The sequence below is a fragment of the Puma concolor genome, chromosome A2 (assembly GCF_028749965.1).
Source record: "Puma concolor isolate L17-30 chromosome A2, mPumCon1.1.hap2, whole genome shotgun sequence".
In the NCBI taxonomy this organism is placed as follows: domain Eukaryota; kingdom Metazoa; phylum Chordata; class Mammalia; order Carnivora; family Felidae; genus Puma; species Puma concolor.
In genome coordinates this window covers 155,222,508-155,241,552 of record NC_141668.1, presented here as the reverse complement: position 1 = coordinate 155,241,552, position 19,045 = coordinate 155,222,508, and the positions used below count along the sequence as shown (strand labels likewise).

At 39.3% G+C, this 19,045-nt stretch overlaps 2 protein-coding genes across 5 annotated transcripts in view; one reads left to right on the top strand and one right to left on the bottom strand.

Moving 5' to 3' along the window:
• Positions 1-19,045, bottom strand: part of SETD2 (SET domain containing 2, histone lysine methyltransferase) — a 127,240-nt gene that overhangs the window by 77,089 nt on the left and 31,106 nt on the right. For all 4 annotated transcript variants that reach the window (XR_015248405.1, XR_015248406.1, XM_086698371.1 and 1 more), the window contains exons 3-8: positions 14,153-18,516; positions 10,613-10,744; positions 7,147-7,275; positions 4,764-4,887; positions 3,702-3,779; positions 1,666-1,763 (exon numbers count right to left, since the gene is read on the bottom strand). Coding sequence is in view for 2 of the 4 variants with exons in the window: in XM_086698371.1 (XP_086554497.1) it covers positions 1,666-1,763; positions 3,702-3,779; positions 4,764-4,887; positions 7,147-7,275; positions 10,613-10,744; positions 14,153-18,516 (4,925 nt within the window). In the remaining 2 variants the exon portion in view is untranslated. The remainder of the gene's footprint in view (positions 1-1,665; positions 1,764-3,701; positions 3,780-4,763; positions 4,888-7,146; positions 7,276-10,612; positions 10,745-14,152; positions 18,517-19,045) is intronic.
• LOC147583621 (phosphatidylinositol N-acetylglucosaminyltransferase subunit C-like) lies at positions 8,347-9,083 on the top strand. Its single transcript, XM_086698379.1, has one exon. It carries the CDS (start codon positions 8,362-8,364, stop codon positions 9,031-9,033), a length of 672 nt encoding a protein of 223 aa, XP_086554505.1. The 5' UTR covers positions 8,347-8,361; the 3' UTR covers positions 9,034-9,083.

Below are 19,045 nucleotides of genomic sequence, written 5' to 3'. Positions count from 1 at the left end.
CTGGTCTGCACTCATCCCCGGAACGCTAGGTCACTGCCTTGATGCATTAGTTCACGAGGTTACGCAACATGGTGATACCGTTACTACTTCATTCATTAGCACAAAAGAACCTCCAAAAGAAGAACTTCCTCTCATCAACTATTTGGTTTAACCTGAAGTAGAATTCACTTGGGGAAAGCAGGATAAGTGTTTGATTTTTCTCCCCCCTTTTCTGACTTTTAAGCTACTTTATAAAAATCATGAATTGGTTCCCTTCTATTATGACTAATGCAGTTTTATTTTTAAAGTATCATTAAATCTCATGGTTTTTACATCATACGTTTCAAACCACTGCAGTTATTATCCTTTCAATGCTTAAGTGTTAATGAAAACTCTCCCACTGTTGTTGTTTTTTGTTAATGTTTACTTATTTTTGAGAGAGAAACAGCACGAGCAGGGAAGGGGAAGAGAGAGAAGGGGACAGAGGATTCAAAGCAGGCTCAACGCTGACAGCAGGGAGCCCCTTGTGGGACTCGAACTCACAAACCACAAGATCGTGACCTGAGCCAAAGTCAACCGACTGAGCCACCCAGGCACCCTTCTCCCACTTTTTTTTTTTTCCATGTTTTTTTTTTTTGTTGTTTTTTTTTGGGGGGGGGGGGGGACAGAGAGAGACAGAGCATGAACAGGGGAGGGGCAGAGAGAGAGGGAGACACAGAATCGGAAACAGGCTCCAGGCTCTGAGCCATCAGCCCAGAGCCTGACGCAGGGCTCGAACTCACGGACCGCGAGATCGTGACCTGGCTGAAGTCGGACGCCTAACCAACTGCGCCACCCAGGCGCCCCCTTCTCCCACTGTTTTAAGAGCCTATTAAAGCTAGCTCCTGGGACCCTTTGACAAGAATCTCCTAATCTTTCATAACTGGTTTTCTGGTATGACAAAATAAACCAAAATCCCCTTGTCTAATTCCTGTCTTAACTTGAAATCAGACACTTCTCCAAGGAACCCTGTTCCTTTTAGTGGGATTCTGTGAAACCACAATATAGATGCTAGGGGTATTCACTGTTATTGTATCAGTTATTATTTTGGTTCAAAAGAACGTAAATTATTTTTCATAGTACAATGTGGTACAGATGAGAAAAGATTAGTCATGAGTTGATAACTGACAGATAAATACACACTTATACACACACTGTAGACATTTCCAAAATTTAAAGGGTTTTCTAATTACTTAAGAAACATAAATATATAAATAAGACAGCATGAAATTCAGAAGAAAATTATGTAGTTCCTGTACAAATCCTTTAATGGCTGGAAATGTCACAGTAAGAAAAAACACAGAAAACTGAAAAAGTAAAGAACTGGTGGTACATATAACTTTTTTTTTTTTTAACCTTTATTCATTTTTGAGACAGAGCGTGAGTGGGGGAGGGGCAGAGAGAGAGGGAGACAAAGAATCCGAAGCAGACTCTAGGCTCTGAGCTGTCAGCACAGAGCCCGGTGTGGGCTCAAACTCACAAACTGCGAGATCATGACCTGAGCCGAAGTCAGATGCTTAACCAACTGAGCCACCCAGGCATCCCCATATAACTTCTTAGTAATTCATATCAAAGTTTTATATCTCTGTATCTGAACAGTCCATTTCCCCACCAGAAGCAGCGAAACAGAATAAAAACAATACTCACCCATATCTTTGGAACTGATAGTCAAATGTTAACTCCGAGCCTGAAGGAACTAATTTGGTGGTAAAAAACCCGACCCTCAGTTGTCCGTTCACAGTCCACTGAGAAGTTGTTTTTAAAAGAAAAGAAATTTGTAACCGATTAATCTGTGTGTTTTTCTTTAAAGATCATTTGCCTTAATAATGCATGAGCCTCTTTTGACAATTAAGAAGACTTTACCAAATAGCAAATAGGAAACTTTTTTCTTGAAGTAAACTACCGTATTTAAGTGTTAATCTTATTTAATAAACTACCAGGTTGAGTATCACCTATAATTTGTCTCTAATAAAAGTAACTGCTACTTATACCTGTCTTAATACACATTTCCACACAGTAAATATTCACTTGTACTAAAAATAAGCAGATAGAGAATGCTTGGTGTCATTGACTGTTACTGGCAAATTCATATTATTATGTTAAAAGTAACTATATTCCAAGATAAGGTGAGGCATGGAACCAGGGAAAGAATGATGCCAAATGTTTAATTTCATAAAGCAATGGTCCTATGACTGAGTATAGGGAAAGGGAAAAAAAGCATGACAACAACTGCATAAAACTCAAGAATTAAAATGGGAGTAAATACACAGGGGTTAGAACTTGTGGTTCCAGAACATGTAAGACGTAACTCGACTGCAGAGCTCCTGTTCAGATCTTTTGAGCACATTACTGATGAAAATCCCCAGACTTAAAGAGATGAAGGGACACAGTACAAGTGGAAATCTCACAGATAGACACATGGCCACCAGATGCAGACAAAACTAGAACAGAACTTACATAAAGTGATCATGGAGTGTGTTCCCCTATTCGTTATATGGCTTGGCTCCCAGAAGAGCCGTATCTAAGATCTATTAGTATACAGGTCAAAAGGACAAAAAAAAATATCCAGGAGTTGAAAGCACGATTTTATTAATTAATTAATTAATTATTTTTTTTTTAGCGTTTACTTATTTTTTGAGACAGAGAGAGACAAGAGCATGAACGGGGGAGGGTCAGAGAGAGAGGGAGACACAGAATCTGAAACAGGCTCCAGGCTCTGAGCTGTCAGCACAGAGCCCGACGCGGGGCTCGAACTCACAGACCGAGAGATCATGACCTGAGCCGAAGTCGGCCGCTTAACCGACTGAGTCACCCAGGCGCCCCGAAAGCACTATTATAATATGAGAGGGAACCATTGATACTACTTTTCTAGGGTGTGGGTCCATAGCTTTCTTAGCCTAAGAAAGAACCAATGTTCTAACGTTTGTGTGTGTGTATTTTTTTTTTTAATCTAAGATCAAAACACAAATTAGAGAGAGTACTAAAATTATCTCAAAATGTTTTACCAAATTCAATAAATGAATTTATCAAGCATCAACTATGTGCCAGGCACAGGGACAAAGAGAGGAGCATGACCCGGAGTCTGGCCTTGTTGAGGAGAAGCAGTGTCACTCCATGTACATGATATATGATCTCTCTTATCTGTGGCCATTCAGCCCCCCTTACATTATTAAAGCAGCCAAATTTGGCACCTGGATTAAGAGCTGATAAAAATCTGAATAGTACACACTGGACTTCATCAGAATTCAATTTTAGTTTTGTATTTTGGCACCTTTGAAATAATAGTTAAAACTTATGGGCAAAGAGAGGTGACAATTAAATGCAATGGGAGTTCCTGGATTGGATCCTAGTCCAGAAAAATGACAGATGGCAAAATATGAATAAAGACTTTAGATTAGTTAATAGTTAACAGTATTTCCTGGATTGGATAACTGTATAATGGCTATGTACAATGTGAACCTTTGAGGAAGCTAGGTGAAGGATGATATATGGAACTCTGTACTGTTTCTGCACTATTATTTTATAAATCTGAACTTAATTCAAAATAAGATTTTTAACAATAGGAAAAAACAATTAAAATGATTTAAAAATAAAATCCATGGGAAGCCTTGATATGGATTCTAAAATTAATACAACATCAATCTTGAACAAAGATCCAAACTTCTAAATCTACCTCAACTTACTTTTTGAGTCTCACAGTTTGGTTCACAGCTGTGATTCATGAAACGAGAGCAGTTTCCTTTCTGAGTGGCATCTATTATCTAGGGAAAAGGATCATTTAAGAGATAAAAATGAGACCTAAAATATACATATATTTTGCAAAGGAAAGGCATTAGGCAAATGTAAGATCTGCATGCCCAACCCCGCCTCCTCTTTCACATACAGACACATCCAAGTGACAAATATCTAACTACTTCCTCTGGGACATCTGCTAACTATAAACATCTTACAGGCAAAACGATCTCCATATCTATCAATGTCTCTTCCATTTACTTTTAGCTACTTCTAACATCCTCTTATATTCCAATCTCACTTCATGTGTATAAAACTCCATTTTAAAGTGCATGTTACATCACAGTGCAGGATCTCTCCAACTTGAATGTGTATCTGAATTCCCTGGAAAGCATGTTAAAACTCCTGCTGGACCCACCACCAGAGTTCAGCAAGTCTGGGGTAGGATCTAGATTCAGCAAGTCTGGGGTAGGATCTAGAAATAGGTTTTCCAGGACTGAATGTAGAGACAGATATAAGAATCTAGCTAAAATTTATCACACCAGACATTAAAGAGATTTGTAAAAATGTAAAACAGTTGCACTCCTCACTAAAACAAAAATATTTTGAAAATTATTTTCATAAAAACATGTTATTTATGTCAACATATAATTGACTTGTTACTTTAAAGTGGTTTAACAAATATTTTTCAATTTTTCAGCTTTAATTTTTATGTAAGTATTGACAAATATAACCCACATTAAAAAAACTCTTCTAGGGGTATCAGTAATTTTTAAGAGTTGTAATATGAAGCTCATAGGTTTACATTTACATGTATATGTAAACATCTCCCTCTCCCTTTTTGTAAACAAAAACATCTCCCTCTCTCCTTTTTGTAAAGAAAAGCTATATATACTATTCTGTCCCTCTTTTTTGTCACTTAATTTATTTTCAAGATCAGTCTGTATCAGTGACCCTTCCAAACTCAACAATTTCCAGATCTGTTTCAAAGCAAATACATTTGTGCCGCTCACCTCATCATTCTTCAGGGCCATGAAATAGTAGTGGATGTTTTTGTTTCGTGCATACTCCTTTACCCGGGCTTTAAACTCTTTATGATCAAGTACCTCTCCACAATATTCCAGGACAAAGGTGTTCCTGGCAAAACAAAAGGGAAACAATAGCACTTCCTGCCTAGGAGCTGTATGGAAAACACATATATCTATGCAAAAAAATAGATTTAAGGAAATATTGAAAAGAGTAAATACGGTCTTATACAAGATATAATTAAAATATATGTAAAGTACCTAACATCTAACTGAGGTTTTCTCCTTCCTAATACTTTTTTAAAAATGTTGATTCCGGGGCGCCTGGGTGGCACAGTCGGTTAAGCGTCCGACTTCAGCCAGGTCACGATCTCACGGTCCGTGAGTTCGAGCCCCGCGTCAGGCTCTGGGCTGATGGCTCAGAGCCTGGAGCCTGTTTCCGATTCTGTGTCTCCCTCTCTCTCTGCCCCTCCCCCGTTCATGCTCTGTCTCTCTCGGTCCCAAAAGTAAATAAACGTTGAAAAAAAAAAATTAAAAAAAAAAATGTTGATTCCAAGATGCTTTTATGTTTATACATACTATCAAAATGTGTATCCTTGCCCTAACTAGACATTAAAACAAACACTCAAATCTGGTTTACAATGCCATGAAAACAGTGATTCACAGCTGAGAAACAGCTCTGAAGAAATCAGGAGGCACTGAAATATTAGAGGCTTTATGTTCTAAGAAAAAAGATAATTTAAATACAGCAGCCCTTCTACTGCCTTTATTCAAAGACCTCTAATGATGTCAAAGGTCAAGCAGATCTTTTCTCCTGAGGCACGTGGATGGCTCAGTTAGTTAAGCATCCAACTCTTGATTTCAGCCCAAGTCACGATCTCACAGGTTTGTGAGTTCAAACCCAACATCAGGTTCCACACTGGCAGTGCAGAGCCTGCTTGGGATTCTGTTCTCTCCCCTTCTCTCTGCTCGTTCTCGCTCTTAAATAAACTTAAAAAAATTTATAAACCCATCTTTTCTCTGACTGCATTCTCTGTGAGTTTTTTCTAGCATTTATCAGTAATTATGATTAATCTCTCTCCTTGGCTTCTTTCAAGTTACCTTCCACCCCTGACCAGTCTTTCCTCAGTTATTTAGTATCTTCAGTAGAGAAGAAACAGGTACAATATACAGAGAGAATGTCATGATATTTAACACTAACTAGCAGATTTGTTCCAAAGAACTCCTCATCCTATGTATATCGGACAATGTCCCTGTTCAACGGGAATGAATACTCTATTCGTGAACATCTACACAGTTTCGAACTAAAAATTTATGAAACCAGCACTACCATTAGCATATGGAAATTAAAGGAGTAGGAAAATATGGGAAACCTGAAAATATCCAGTCTAGGGTATTTTACCAAAGCAGGGTTCTTCGTGAGGAGCTTAAGAAAGCTTTAAGAAACAGTTTTATTTTCTTCCTTTACTCCTTTTACATATTTAAAAGACTTTTTCAATCATAAACACATGTAATCTGTATATATTTAAAGAAAAAGGTACTCATCTTTCATGATACTTAAATATGCTTTCCATAAAAAACTTACTGTTTAAAGGAAACACTAAATATGGTAGAAAATAAAGTGAACCTTTTATTGCATTATGTACAAAAAAGTTACAGGAATTAGGTAGAAAGCAACATTTACTCATTCAATAAATGTTTATTAATTGTTTTTAATCCCTACCTCAATCATCTCAGATACTCTCTTCCCCTCTTACTCCAAGGTTTATCTATTTAATTATTATTATTTTTTAATTTTAGAGAGAGAGAAAAAGAGAGCACAAGGAGGGGAGAGGAAGAGAAGGAGAGAGAGACTCCCAACCAGGCTCCACACTCAGTACAGAGCCCAATACAGGGCTCAATCCCACGACGCTGGGATCATGACCTGAGCCAAAATCAAGAGTCAGACAATCGACTGAGCCACCCAGGCACCCCCTCTCCAACTCAGTTTTATATAAACTAACTAATCAATTCTGTCCCAAATCCTTACAGTTTCATAGTGATTCTGGGGGTCTACAGCAAACACTGGTAACTGCTTGGAATTAAAGGAAAAGTAACTGTCATACAAAGAAGGACCCATCTGGTCCAAATGTCACAAATGACAAAATGCTCTTCATATACAGAGACAGAGGAGTTTTTTTTGTTTTCTTTTTTTAATTTCCTAAAAGAAATGGGAAAAAAATTTTTTTAAACTAGTTACCAGGTGGTCATTCTACACAATAAACATTATTAAACTTCAGTATAATAGACACGTTATTTTCCTTCCTACAAAGTAGCTAACCAACTTCAACAACACAAAAAGGAAATGAAAGATGATTACAACATAACTTACGAAGGAAGGTCTTTCGCAGCTCTCAAGCCCCAGCCTTTCTTTTCTGTGAGTATGACTTCCACATCTGCATGCTGTTTTCTCTGAAACCGTCTATTGGAACAATAATCCCCATTCGGACACCGAGAAGAACTGAAATGAGAAACAGAGAAAATCAATTCTTCAAAGCAGAATCTCTAATGACAAATAGGATGTGGATTAACAAACAAACAAAAAAATGAGATACCACAGAGCTTGCCCATGTGCAGAAATAGGAAACAAGGCCCACCTGAGGAAAGGAGAATAAAACAGCTGAGGATGACTGACAAGAAAGGTGGATTGCTGGAAGATGGAAAGGCAGGTTGTTGATATACGATGAAGAGCTCTGCATACCAGGCTAAATTTGAACCTAATCCTGACAACTACTAGAAGTTTAAGTGTGAGAAACATGAGAAGAAAGATATCCTATACTTCCTATCTCTTTAGCAAGGCTGGCAGGAAAGTCAGAAGAACGCAGAGACCAGAGCTACACTGTCAACTTAGGAGAATAGGGCTAAGTCTCACGTCTCCTCTTCTTACATGCGTAATGTCATCTCTACTTTCAATTTAGATAAAGGAATTGCCAATAATGCTTTCTCTTTAATTTTCTGAGGTATAGGTTTTGTTCTCATAATACTTGAACATGAGCAAAACCAAAATCTGGGCCTTGAAAGAAAACAGTTCAGCAACCCCTGGCGCCCCGGATGGGGAAGGAGGCGGGCGGCCGCCCTTTCCGGCCGCGCAGCCTGAGGAACTGCGGGCAGGAACTTGGCCGTACTGTCCTGCCTCAGAGAACAAACTCATCTGTTGCAGGCCTAGCCTGGGTTGCTGCCTTTGAAAGCAAGGGAAGGTCGGTGCAGTATCAGCCACCACCCAGCATGGGATTTCCAGAGAGGTCTTATTTCAGAACTTTGTAAGGAACAAGAACCACGTGGACTTCTGCGAGGGAGACTGAGCTGGCCTGAGTTTGAGGGAGAGGGTAATGGGGACCCAGCCTGTAGCTGACACTAAGCAGGCCAAGTGGCAGGTCTTGTACGAGCGATAGCCATTTCCCGATAACCACGTGGACCGGCGTTTCCTGGAAGAGCTCCGGAAAAACATCTACGCCCGGAAATACCAGTACCGGGCTGTGGTCTTCGAGTCGAACGTGGTGATACAGCAGTGTGCAGTGTCTGTGTGTTTGTGGTCATCTGGTGGTATATGGATGAGGGCCTTCTGGCCCCCCAATGGCTCTCTGGGACTGGCCTGGCTTCTTCACTGATTGGCTATGTTTTGTTTGATCTCATTGACAGAGGTGAAGGACGGAAGAAGAGAGGGCGGACCCGGTGGGCTGACTTGAAGAGTGCCCTGATTTTCATTACTTTCACCTACGGTTCTTCCCCAGTGCTGAAGACCCTGACGGAGTCTGTCAGCAATGACACCATCTATGCCATGTCAGTCTTCATGCTTTTAGGCTGCCTCATTTTCTTTGACTATGGTGCCAATGCTGCCATTGTATCCAGCACACTGTCCTTGAACATGGCCACCTTTGCTTCTGTCTGCCTTGCCTCATGCCTGCCCCGTTCCCTGCATGCCTTCATCATGCTGACTTTTGCCATCCAGATTTTTGCCCTGTGGCCCATGTTGCAGAAGAAACTGAAGGCATGTACTCCCCGTAGCTACATGGGTGTCACACTGCTTTTTGCATTTTCAGCCTTGGGAGGCCTGCTGTCCATTAGTGCTGTGGGAGCCATCCTCTTTGCCCTTCTGCTGGTTTCCATCTCTTGTCTCTGCCCTTTCTACCTCATTCGCCTGCAGCTTTTTAAAGAAAACATTCATGGGCCTTGGGATGAGGCTGAAATCAAAGAAGACTTGTCCAGGTTTCTCAGCTAAGTTAGGAACTTCCATTCGGTCTTAAGGGAAGCGGATAGACTAGCCTCCCGACTCATACAACATTCGAAGGCAGAATCCCATTCTGGAAGCAACATACTATTGTGGGTAGGGGAACAGAGATCAAAAGAAAAAGCTAACCAAGAGCGTGAGTGGTGAAGGTGCTTTTTCTTTCTGTTATTTTGTGGATGGAAAAGCTTTCTGGGACCCTCTTGAATTATTGCCTCATTACTGCTGTAACAAATGAAGTGATGTGGTTTCTATTAAAAAAAAACACCAACACATCCAAAAAATAAAAAGAAAAAAAAAAAGAAAGAAAACCATTCATCAACACTGAAAACAAGGTATCTACGCTATAAATCACCTTAATATTCTTTCCATGTTAAAAAATAAGGATACTGGGGCACCTGGATGGCTCAGTTGGTTAAGCGCCCAACTCCTGGGTTGGACTCAGATCATGATCTCACGGTTCGTGGGATTGAGCCCTGTGTCAGGCTCTACACACTGATAGCTCAGAGTCTGTTTGGGATTCTCTCTTTCCCTCTCTCTGCCCCTCCCCCGACTTGCATGCTCGCTCGCTCTCTCTCAAAACAAATAAACATTAAAAAAAATACTAAGGAAACAAATTTTTCATAAAATTGGTAAAAAAATTTTAATCACACAATTTTCAATGTAAAGATGTTTACCGTTTATAAGAAAAATGCAAAAGCAGGGGCACCTGGGTGGCTCAGTCAGTTAAGTGTCCAACTTTGGCTCAGGTCATGATCTCACAGTTCACGAGTTCAAGCCCCGCATCAGGCTCTGTGCTGACAGCTCAGAGCCTGGAACCTGCTCCGGATTCTGTGTCTCCCTCTCTCTCTGCCCCTCTCCTGTTCTCTCTCTCTCTCTCTCTCTCAAAAATAAACATTCAAAAAATTTTTTTAAAAAAAGAAAAATACAGAAGCAAATATCTATCTTTGAAAATTAATAATTATGAGTTAACTATAAATAGACTATATAAAGCAACCAAGGGAAAGATTTAGCTAAGTATGCACGTGTAGCACTGAACAGGTCTCCAAAATTTATTTAATTAAGAGTGTATGAGAGTGTGTGAGAATGTGTGAGAACGTGTGTGTTTGGGCCAAGGTGAGGGAATAAAACTCAAAAAAGTACATATAGAAAGATTTCATTTCTATACATAAAATGAGGAAATATTTTGGTATAGGCATAAAAATTATCTGAAAAGACTACAAACAGAGGGACTGAGGTTTGGAAGTGGAAGACATTTTACTTTATACCCTTTTGAAATGCTAGGGTTTTATCTTATTTGATAGTAAAAGCTAAAAAAGACCAACATTTGCCTCTCAGGACAAACATAAGAAACAAAAGGTTAAGGGCTACTTTACAGAGCACTTAAAATGTATACTATAATGAATAATGCAAGGAAAATTTGTCTCCTTATAAATGCTATTATACATTGGAGATTTTATTGCTTATAAATAATACTAGGTAAAAGAAGAAAGGTTAAATTTTATTCATTACTAATTAATATTTTGGGACATTTAACAGAATGAGCAAAATCAGAGCATTTCAATTTACTTACCATTCAATCATGAGGAGTCGATTAAGACAATCTTCCCCACATGCTATTTCACCTTGCGCTCTTTCATCTTTAGAAAGAGGTGCACACTCACACTGCATTCGCTTAATATCCCGATGTGATTTATTCTTCTTTCTATTAGATAAAATTTTATAAGAATTGGTTTAAGAAATCTCCTGGTAATGATACAATGTACACAATCAAATATGTGCTAAATCTCATTAGTTTCATATTTAATGATTCTGGTTAAGTTAAACATTCAAAAGGAAGAAAACATCTAATCACTAGCAATTGTGAAACTGAAAACACTAAGAATTATGTTACACAAACAAGAGGCAACCTGAGCCCTGGCAAGTGGGAAGATAAGAGTTCAAGTCTATCATTTTGGACTGAGCCCTCATTTCTCAGTCCAAGTCAATTAAACCTCAAATTCTGAGCAATTTCAAGGGTCAACTGTCCTACTGGGCTCAGGAAAAATAAAACACAGGAAAACTCATGAGGATCAGAAAGTAACACAGCTGATGAAAGTGAAGTTTAAGAATGAGTCCTCCTGGGGGTACCTGGGTGGCTCAGTCAGTTAAGCATCCAACTCTTTTTTTTTTTTTTTTTTTTAACATTTTACTTATTTTTGAGACAAAGAGAGAGAGCATGAACAGGAGAGGGTCAGAGAAAGAGGGAGACACAGAATCTGAAACAGGCTCCAGGCTCTGAGCGGTCAGCACAGAGCCAGACGTGGGGCTTGAACCCACGGACCGCGAGATCATGACCTGAGCCAAAGTCGGACACTTAACCGACTGAGCCACCCAGGCGCCCCTTAAGCATCCAACTCTTGATTTTGACTCAGGTTATGATCTCACAGTCATGAGATTGAGCCCCGATCAACACAGAGCCTGCTTGGGATTCTCTCTCTCTCCCTCTCTCTCTCCCCTCCCCTACTCTCTCACTCTCTCAAAGTAAACAAACAAAACATATAAGAATTAGTCCTCCTGGATGGACAAATAATGGTTGAGACACAGCAAAGAAAGAAAGGCAGAGGAAGAAAAGGAGTTGCTAAAAAAAATAAATTTAAAAATAGGTAATTTTTAATTAAGAGTTTAACTCAATCTTTCAGAGAGAATCTTTCAGTAACACTGTATTTCTAAAAATCTTGTTTAAAAGAAAACTGAATAAGAAAAGAATGAAGTATAATTTATAGAACTGTATTACAGAATAATCAGGTATTACAGAATAATCAGAGGACTAAACTTTCCCAACCGACTAACTGATTTGGGAGTAAAAGGGGAAACTGTTCAAAATGGGTTAGGTTCATAAATACCTATGCCAGAGTTTGCAAAGAAAAAGTGAAAATGTGATTATTTCCTGGCCTTTGTGTTGAACTTTCTTTTGTTTAAAAAAAATCAGAAATGAAGAAGATCTCTTAAGATTAGGGCAGTCTGACTTACTCTCCAACTATCAGACAGTGAAGAGCACTGCTGTTCTATGTGGCTGTCTTAATCTCCTAACTAATCTGCTTTCATCTTCAACATATGTTCAATGTTTATAAAGTACCTGAAGAGTGTCTTGATGGTTTCAACTACCTATGAGTAAAACAAGAATGACTCAGCTGTTTCAAGATATAATTCATTAATGAGTATATGAATATTCTCAGCCTGAAGAAATCAGGACTGAAGACAAACAAAATATCTGTTTACAAGTACTTTAAGAATTGTAATTTTGAAGAATCAGCAGTAGCTTTATTTTGTATTGCTCCATAAGGTCAGATAAGGACTCATGGCCACAGATTCAGGTAACCCTATTTTCATTAGACCTAAGAAAAATTTTTTCACCATCTTCAATACTATTTTTCAATAATTAGTTTTCTTGGTGGCTCCGAAAGGCCCAGCATATAACAATAGGCTCTTTAAAAATGTTCCCACTCTAAAAAGGCTCTCCAATATTTCCACCAACTAGATCTTTTTTTTTAATGTTTATTTTTATTTTTGAGAGAGACAGAGCACAAGCAGGGGAAGGCAGAGACACAGGGAGACACAGAATCTGAAGCTGGCTCCAGGTTCTGAGCTGTCAGCACTGACCCCAATGTGGGGCTCAAACTCATAAACTGTGAGATCAGGACCTGAGCTGAAGTCGGACACTTAACCACTGAACCACCCAGGTGCCCCCTCCACCAAACCAGATCTATAATGCATATATGCAGGTGGTAGATTTATCTGGATCTCAGTGCTGAGTAAATCCCAGAGGGTTGGGTTGATTAGTTTTACTTCTATTCTTTTACAAAGACCCTGGAAGCTGCATCAATGTACTCACACAATTCCTAAAAACTACTACTTAAAAGATTCAATATTTTAAATTTAAACCTAATTTACTAGATAGAAGAGGCTCTCTATATCATAAAAAGGTTTTTGTTAAAATATGAAAAACTTCTCATGAGAGCTAATTTTACCTTAACCAGTGAAAAAATTTCATTAAACAAAAAAATTTTTAACACTTAAAGGGATGATGGTTAAGCAGATTTTCAAATAGAGGAGAAATTTCCAAAAGGAAAATGGATGTAAGACAGATTTTTTTCAAAAAGGCATATTTCACATATATTCATACTAGAAAAATGAAGAAACTGTCGAGGAAGGGTGAAAGAAAGCAGACTGAGCAGCTCTGCTTTGAAGGAGTCTGTCTTCCATTACTCCTATTCTCATTATCCCCTTGTTTCAGGTTAGGGGTCTGTAGGAAACCACTATACCACTTATTTCTAAAATACTGGTTATGCTATTGCCAAATGTAATCAATTAGCAACAGACTAAAAAACAATGAACAGAAAATGATGTTCTAGGGGCGCCTGGGTGGCGCAGTCGGTTAAGCGTCCGACTTCAGCCAGGTCACGATCTCGCGGTCTGTGAGTTCGAGCCCCGCGTCGGGCTCTGGGCTGATGGCTCGGAGCCTGGAGCCTGTTTCCGATTCTGTGTCTCCCTCTCTCTCTGCCCCTTCCCCGTTCATGCTCTGTCTCTCTCTGTCCCAAAAATAAATAAACGTTGAAAAAAAAAAAATTAAAAAAAAAAAAAAAAGAAAATGATGTTCTAATGTGGTTCCCGCTTTATAAAGCATCCGCTTTATAAAGCATCCTTCAAAGATACTTCATTATGAACATTTTTCAAAAGGAAAAAAATCCAGCACAACTACTTTTTTCTTAAGAGCAGACTGTTTTGCTGGGACTTTATTTTGTGTTTCATCAGTTTCACATGTAAAAGGAACTTAAAAATAGGGCTGGCCTAAATCATACTTTCAGAACCGAAAAGATAATGAGACCAAAAAAAAAAAAATTTTTTTTTTTTAGACATCCCCTTCCTGTGGGGGGTGGAGGAAGGGATACTGAGGGAAGGATTCTGCCATCAAATTTAAATAGGTGAATAGGCTTTTTAGACTTTTTAACTTATATCCTATTATGCAACTGTATTTCATACAACTGACCTCAATATGTTCTGAACTGTTGAAAGCTAACTTTTTCAACAAAAAGACATTAAAATTTGTTGGACAAGCATTAATTAAGCTTACCTTTCTGTTAAATAAACATTTTCTTCAATCAGATCAAAGTAACAGGGCATCTTCCCTTGCTTGGCACATTCTTTCCATCGCTGTGGGTCCCTGAAATCCTCCATGACACAGGAAGGCCCAACCAGTGCTGAGCCTGGGGGCACTGCCGTTTCTCCCTGCTCTACTGCCACTCGAACTTTCTTTCTGTCCTGAAGTTCACCATCGCTTTCAGAATCACTCTCCAATTCCGGTCTCCTTTTTTTAGGAGGTCCTCTATCTTTCATATCATTTTTTTCTAAGTTTTTTGAAAGCTCTTTCTTTTCATTCACAGCTAAAGAGTCCTTAATGGAATTGCTGCTTATTTCAGGTGCCTGCACGGACCCCTTGTCCTTCTGAAGGGATAGAAAAAATTTACTGGACTGGCTTGAAAAGTGAGACCCTGCACATTGATCCCAACTGTCCTCCTCTTCACGGTCATCTGTTAAGGAATCTGGTACCTGCCCTTGAATTCGATCATACACAACCCCTGTTCCAGGAGGTCTACCTGCTGATCTTGGATCCCAGTAGCCGTTACCTTGCCAGTAATTACGTGTCCCACCATAATGTTCTGCGCTTTGCTGATACTTGTGTCCACCACAGGCTCCATAGCTGCTGTCAGGTTGCTGATATGTGGTAGTAGGCTTTTCTTGTTGAGAGAATTCCCACCCTAGGTTCCTGAGCTCTTCTGATGAGCGGAAGCCATCCACTCGGGAGATCTCACAAGAGGAAGAAAAACTCAACTCTGTTTTTCCCAGTCTACTATCTGGTCTGTTAGGGAAAATGGTTTGTTGCCGAGACTTATTCGGGATGTCTTCAAAATCGTCAGAAGAATAAACTGGCAGCTCTTCTTGCTGCCTAGAGGCTATTTTGGCTTTTGCTGTTTCCTCAGAATTTGGATGACCTAGAAAGTCAGATTTCACATCTGTATGACTTGTACTATCAACCCCGTCACTCTGAGGATGAACAATTTCAGACAGGTGGTTATCTATCTGTTTTCTGCTGGGGTGTGTAAAAGAAATTTCCGGATTCTTCTCTGTTCCTTTATGATGGAAGAACTTCTCAGTCTGAGAACAGGGTTTACTTGCTACACTGTCAAATTTTTCCTCATATGAATGTCTCCTCGACTCCAATCTCTCATCTTCCCAGTGGTCAGAATAGTGTCTGTAACTTTGACTACTCCGAGAAGAACACGGACTGGTTTCTTCTGTGGGCAAAGTAGAATTCTTTGGGACTACCACAACAGACTGAAGACGGTTTCTTGGAAAACTGCTATCATCAGAATCTGTATCTTCAGAGTCACTTTCATCACTTGAGCTTTCAGAAGAACCAGAATAATCTTCATGGACAGTGGATACGATCTCTGAGGCGTGACCACTACTGTCACATTTTAAGGTATAGGTTATGCCATCACTGTCCTCCATGGTTAAATTCAAGTCACAAGAAGAAAATACAACTTCTGAGTCATCAGAAGTATGAGCATGTCCTCTCCCTCCTTCTTCATCTAAAGAGATTTCTGACCTTCCTCTTCTCTCAAGCACTATGGAATTCCCTTCTTCTTGAGCCTCTTGCACACATTTCCCAGAGAGCCCATTATTATGCCTGTTTTCCCAAGAGGCAAATCCCCTTCCTGAATCAGGAAGGCCGCTACCTACTTCTATGATGGTTTCTTTCTCTGCATGCTTTACAAACTCTGTGCTTTTACTCTTCAGCACAGCATCCAAAACTGGAGATGCATTCTCTCCACATTGTAAGAGAGTTAAACTGTCCACTTTTACTCCTGGTGGCAGACTCTGAAGAGATGAAGCAACGCCTGAACTCTCTATCGGTTGATATATGTCATCAAAATGATTAACAGAAGCTGAACTGGTGCTACCAACGCTCTGCTTATATTCTTCACGTGCAAATTTTGAGTGCTGATCTGTCAGATTTCTATTATCGCATATAACTGTTTTTGATTTCAAATGCACATTCATAAAGCTATTTGAAGAAATCTTCATAACTGAAGGCTCAATCTTTTCAGCTTCAGAATGACGCAAAGAAGGGTTGTTGTCATTTGAAGTACAGTATAGATCTGAATCTTTGGTTTTACAACAAGAAACTGCCATATCGACTGGTTCTTTAATTACAGTTTTGGAATAATCTATAGTCGTAACTGGCAAAGACATGAGTTTATCTTGGTGTGGCGACACTGTAGGTTCTGTTTCTCTAAATGGGCTTCCTGACTTACTACGCAGCATGCATGTATTGTCTGAGTCTTTCTCTTTACATCTATTAATATTCTGAAATCCATTTGATGAAAGCATGCATGCTTTGACCAAAGGGGATACCTCTGATCCAGTCACACTATCATCAGAAGACATCAAAACAGTGTCAGTTTTAGAAGTGCAAAATGTTGCCAAATCAGATTCTGCCCCAGGAGATCCATTTATATTTAATTCTATGGGACAATAACTTCTTAACTGATCATTCTTCACTTTAGATAAAGAGTCTAATTCCTTAATACTATCATGGCTATCATGTCCTATAAATTCAGATTTAAAAATAAGGGATTCATCTAGCTTTTTAAAAGTAGGTGAATCATTTAATCGATTTGATGGTGATGGAGACCCAGTCTTTTCTCTTTCAGGAATTTTACTAATCATTCTTAATTCACTACCTTTTGAACAAGGAGCCTGTAAATTAAAAGAATGAGATGATCTGATTTCCTCATTTAATTCTGTACAACAGAAAGAATTCTTAAATTTATCGGACTTGGATACAGACTTTGAAAGGGCAGATTTGTAACGGGAAGCACTGTTATCATGCTTGGAATAGGATGAGCCCCGTCGGAATCCCAGTTCATTAGGGGGAGAACAACATCTTTTCATTGCTTCACTTTCTGAAGTCCTTTTGGATTCTCTTTCTACTTTTGAAGAATACTTTCCTCTTTTCTCCATTTCTAAGTAAGAGGACTCAGTTTTGCAGTCCCGATCAGATTTAGAATAGGATGATGATGTCCTTAGGTCTCTGTAAGAGAAGGAATGGGATGAGGTGCGCCTTGAGTAGGTCTTCTTATACTCCTCTTCTGAGTCAGAACTCTCCCGAGCTCTGTTATCTGTATATGGCCGAGAATAGCGAGCCCTCTCTCGGTAAGGGGAACTCCGATGGTAGCGACGATCAGAGTCATAATAATGGGATCGTTCCGACCGGGAATAGGATAAACTAGTTCTAGAGCCTCTGTCAGATCTTGAACGAGATCTGCTCCGCCTTCGCTCTCTCTCTGATCTACATCGAGAAGATATATACCGAGTATCTCTTTCAAGTTTTGAGTAGCTAAAATATTTATCATCTCTCTCTGTTTTAGATCGTGAAGATTTCCCTAAATCCTCACTTTTTAAAGGTGCTAAGCTCTTTTTTGAATCTCTTTCCTTTTCAATGCTTGCTGAAAATTTTAAATCGTGTGATCTTTGACTTGAGGAAGTCCGTACAGAATCTTCATCAGATTCTGAAGCAAGAAAGGTGCCTTCGGATTGTGAGGATTTCTTCTTAGAACCTGTTTTTTTAGAGCCCAGATTACTCTTAGAACTATCTGGAATTTCTTCTTCCTTCCCAATATGGGAATCTTCTTTTTGTGAGGGAGTATCTGCTTGCTCATTCAAATTCTGAGTTATGTGTTCTTCTGAACTATTAGATACAGCGTCCTGCTTAGTGTCCACGTCTGAAGATTCTGGTACAGTCGTAACTGGTGGTTCCTTCAGTGTTCTAACTGCTACATCTACTGGTGCTGTCATCATAACTGGGATTGGTGTGTGTGGCAAGGCCACTGGCTCTGTTACTGGTGCTGGTGAGGGTGTCGTGGCCTGGGGAGGTGGAGGTGGTGGAGGTGGAGAAGAGGGTGGTGAATCTACAGTTGTTGATTCTGCTATGACTGCTGGTAATGGTACTACTGGAGGAGGTGGAGACACCACTGCTGTGGCTGTAGTCAGCAGTGGCCTGGACGTCACATGAAGCAGGTGTTTCTTAAAATGAATTTTGCCCAATTCTACCCTTGATTTTGGTGGGGAAGATTCTTCTGTAGTAGATAAGGTATCTCCAACGTCCATTTTAATTTTAGGAGTCAAGTCTACTTGAAGAGGTCCAGCTGGGGAGTTTGGAGTATCATTTTGCTTTTCATTGCCAAGTGCAGTCAGAAACCTATTCTGCAAAGTTTTCTTTGTAAGGCTGAAGCTGAAAGACACCTTTTGTCGTCCCTGTTCCTCCAAATTAACTTTTGTCTTGGTGCCTTTAGGTAAAAATCGACTAGAAGCAACACCTTTGAACATTGGTCCTTTGAAGAAACCTGTTTTCTGCACATTTTCAATCTTTGCCTATAAATGAACAAAACAAGCAGTTACTACAACAATAAAGTTACTTTCAAATGGCTAGCATTACAGTTTAAAATGTCAGGAAAATGAAAAATCCTCTTTAAGGACAGTATGAATTTCACTAAGCTAGATAAAACTTCATTACAGAAAATTTGAAACATACACAAAAGTATAGAGAATAGTATAATAAACCCTTAAGTACCCACCCCAAGTTTCAACAATTACCCATACTTTCCTATTTTTGTCTCTTACATAAAGAATTTATCTGTTTTGGGGCACCTGGGTGGCTCAGTCGGTTAAGGGGCCGACTTCAGCTCAGATCATGATCTCGCAGTCCATGAGTTCGAGCCCCGCGTCGGGCTCTGTGCTGACAGCTCAGAGCCTGGAGCCTGTTTCAGATTCTGTCTCCCTCTCTCTCTGAGAGAGATATATTATATAATATAATATATATGTATTATATATATATTATATAATATAATAATATAATATTATATATATTTTTATATATATATATAAAAGAATGTATCTGTTT